The sequence below is a fragment of the Danio aesculapii genome, chromosome 18 (genome assembly GCF_903798145.1).
Source record: "Danio aesculapii chromosome 18, fDanAes4.1, whole genome shotgun sequence".
Taxonomy (NCBI): Eukaryota; Metazoa; Chordata; class Actinopteri; order Cypriniformes; family Danionidae; genus Danio; species Danio aesculapii.
The window spans coordinates 44,315,673-44,316,893 of record NC_079452.1 but is presented as its reverse complement, the minus strand read 5'-3'; the positions used below and the strand labels follow the sequence as shown (position 1 = coordinate 44,316,893).

General features: G+C 35.5%; 1 protein-coding gene across 1 annotated transcript; it reads right to left on the bottom strand.

The window, feature by feature from the left end:
• On the bottom strand, positions 1-1,221 carry mt2 (metallothionein 2). The gene is made up of 3 exons (XM_056478264.1): positions 1,101-1,221; positions 919-984; positions 1-377 (listed from the first exon to the last, which is right to left on the bottom strand). Exons 1-3 carry the CDS (start codon positions 1,123-1,125, stop codon positions 286-288), a joined length of 183 nt encoding a protein of 60 aa, XP_056334239.1. The 5' UTR covers positions 1,126-1,221; the 3' UTR covers positions 1-285.

The window sequence follows — 1,221 nt, the reverse complement described above, 5'->3', positions numbered from 1 at the left end:
TAAATGCTACCATTTATTGTAGACAAAGGACATGGCAAAACAACTTACAATAGTCTCATTTAGAGAAAACAGAACATTTTGTGATAGTCTTATTTGCAGCAGTACAAATCAGTGCATTGTTTTCCCTCTTTAGCCTTTGTTAGATGATTTTAGCAACATTAAACAAACATTTGGAGAACAAAAGGAGGCCATTTATTATCTTGTAAAAGACAATCATGCAATGCAAAACGCAGACGAGTAGACAAACAGATTCACATTGTAGTAGAAAACATCACGTTGACCTCTTCATTGACAGCAGCTGGAGCCACAGGAATTGCCTTTGCAGACACAGCCAGAGGCACACTTGCTGCAACCAGATGGGCAGCAAGAACAGCAACCTGAGAGAGAAAAAGACTTTAGCCACCAAATTAAAAAAAAAAAAAAACCTCTGTTTCAGACAATTTAGGCGTTTAAACAAAACTAAATTTTCCAGACTGTTGGAAACATAGGCTACCCATTAACTTTAGTAGCTTAGTTTATCCACTTAGGTAGACTTGCGTTCGAGAGAGAGCGAGAGAGGAAAAGAAAAAAAAAAAAAAAAAAAAAGCCAGACTTAATATTTAAAGTAGAGTTGTAAACAATATAGGGACAATTAAATGAACAAATCTTTACCAAAGTAGTTTATCCTACTTTTAAAGAAAGAGGCTCAGCTTTCTAAATAGTCTAACAGAAGTAACTTTAAAGGTTTGAAACTATTTGAGGGCTAGTCATTTTTTTTAGAGGACCCATACTTTGTATAATCATTGATTGCTTGGATTTACCATTTTTATTAAACCAAGTGGTCGTAAACAGTTCATTTGGGCTAATAAAACAAGTTGAACGTTACTAGTGTTGTTTGCTTAAAATTCAATTTATGTGTATGGGAACTTAAATACATACTCTTCTTGCAGGTAGTACACTGGCAATTAGTGCACTTGCAGGTGGCACCGCAGTTGCAAGTTCCAGCTACAAATCATACACCATTATTAAAAACGGACATATAGCAATTAAAAACTCAAAAGCTTAATAAAAATAATAATAATAAAAAAAAAAACACTAAACCCAGCTGCAGATACACTTACTCTTGGCACATTCGCAAGGGTCCATTTTTCCAGAGAGTATCCTCGAAGAGCCTGAAAGTCCCTTAGAAATATCGCTTCACTCAGTTTGTGAATGAGTTGATGCTTGAAGCGCGTTCGTGCT

Bases quoted from the DNA above. Each gene is read 5' to 3' on its own strand.
- mt2 (XM_056478264.1), bottom strand. From the start codon at position 1,125: ATGGACCCTTGCGAATGTGCCAAGA. The intron at 985-1,100 runs GTAAGTGTATCT...TATGATTTGTAG, and splicing joins CCCTTGCGAATGTGCCAAGA to CTGGAACTTGCAACTGCGGT. The intron at 378-918 runs GTATGTATTTAA...TTTCTCTCTCAG, and splicing joins GTGTACTACCTGCAAGAAGA to GTTGCTGTTCTTGCTGCCCA.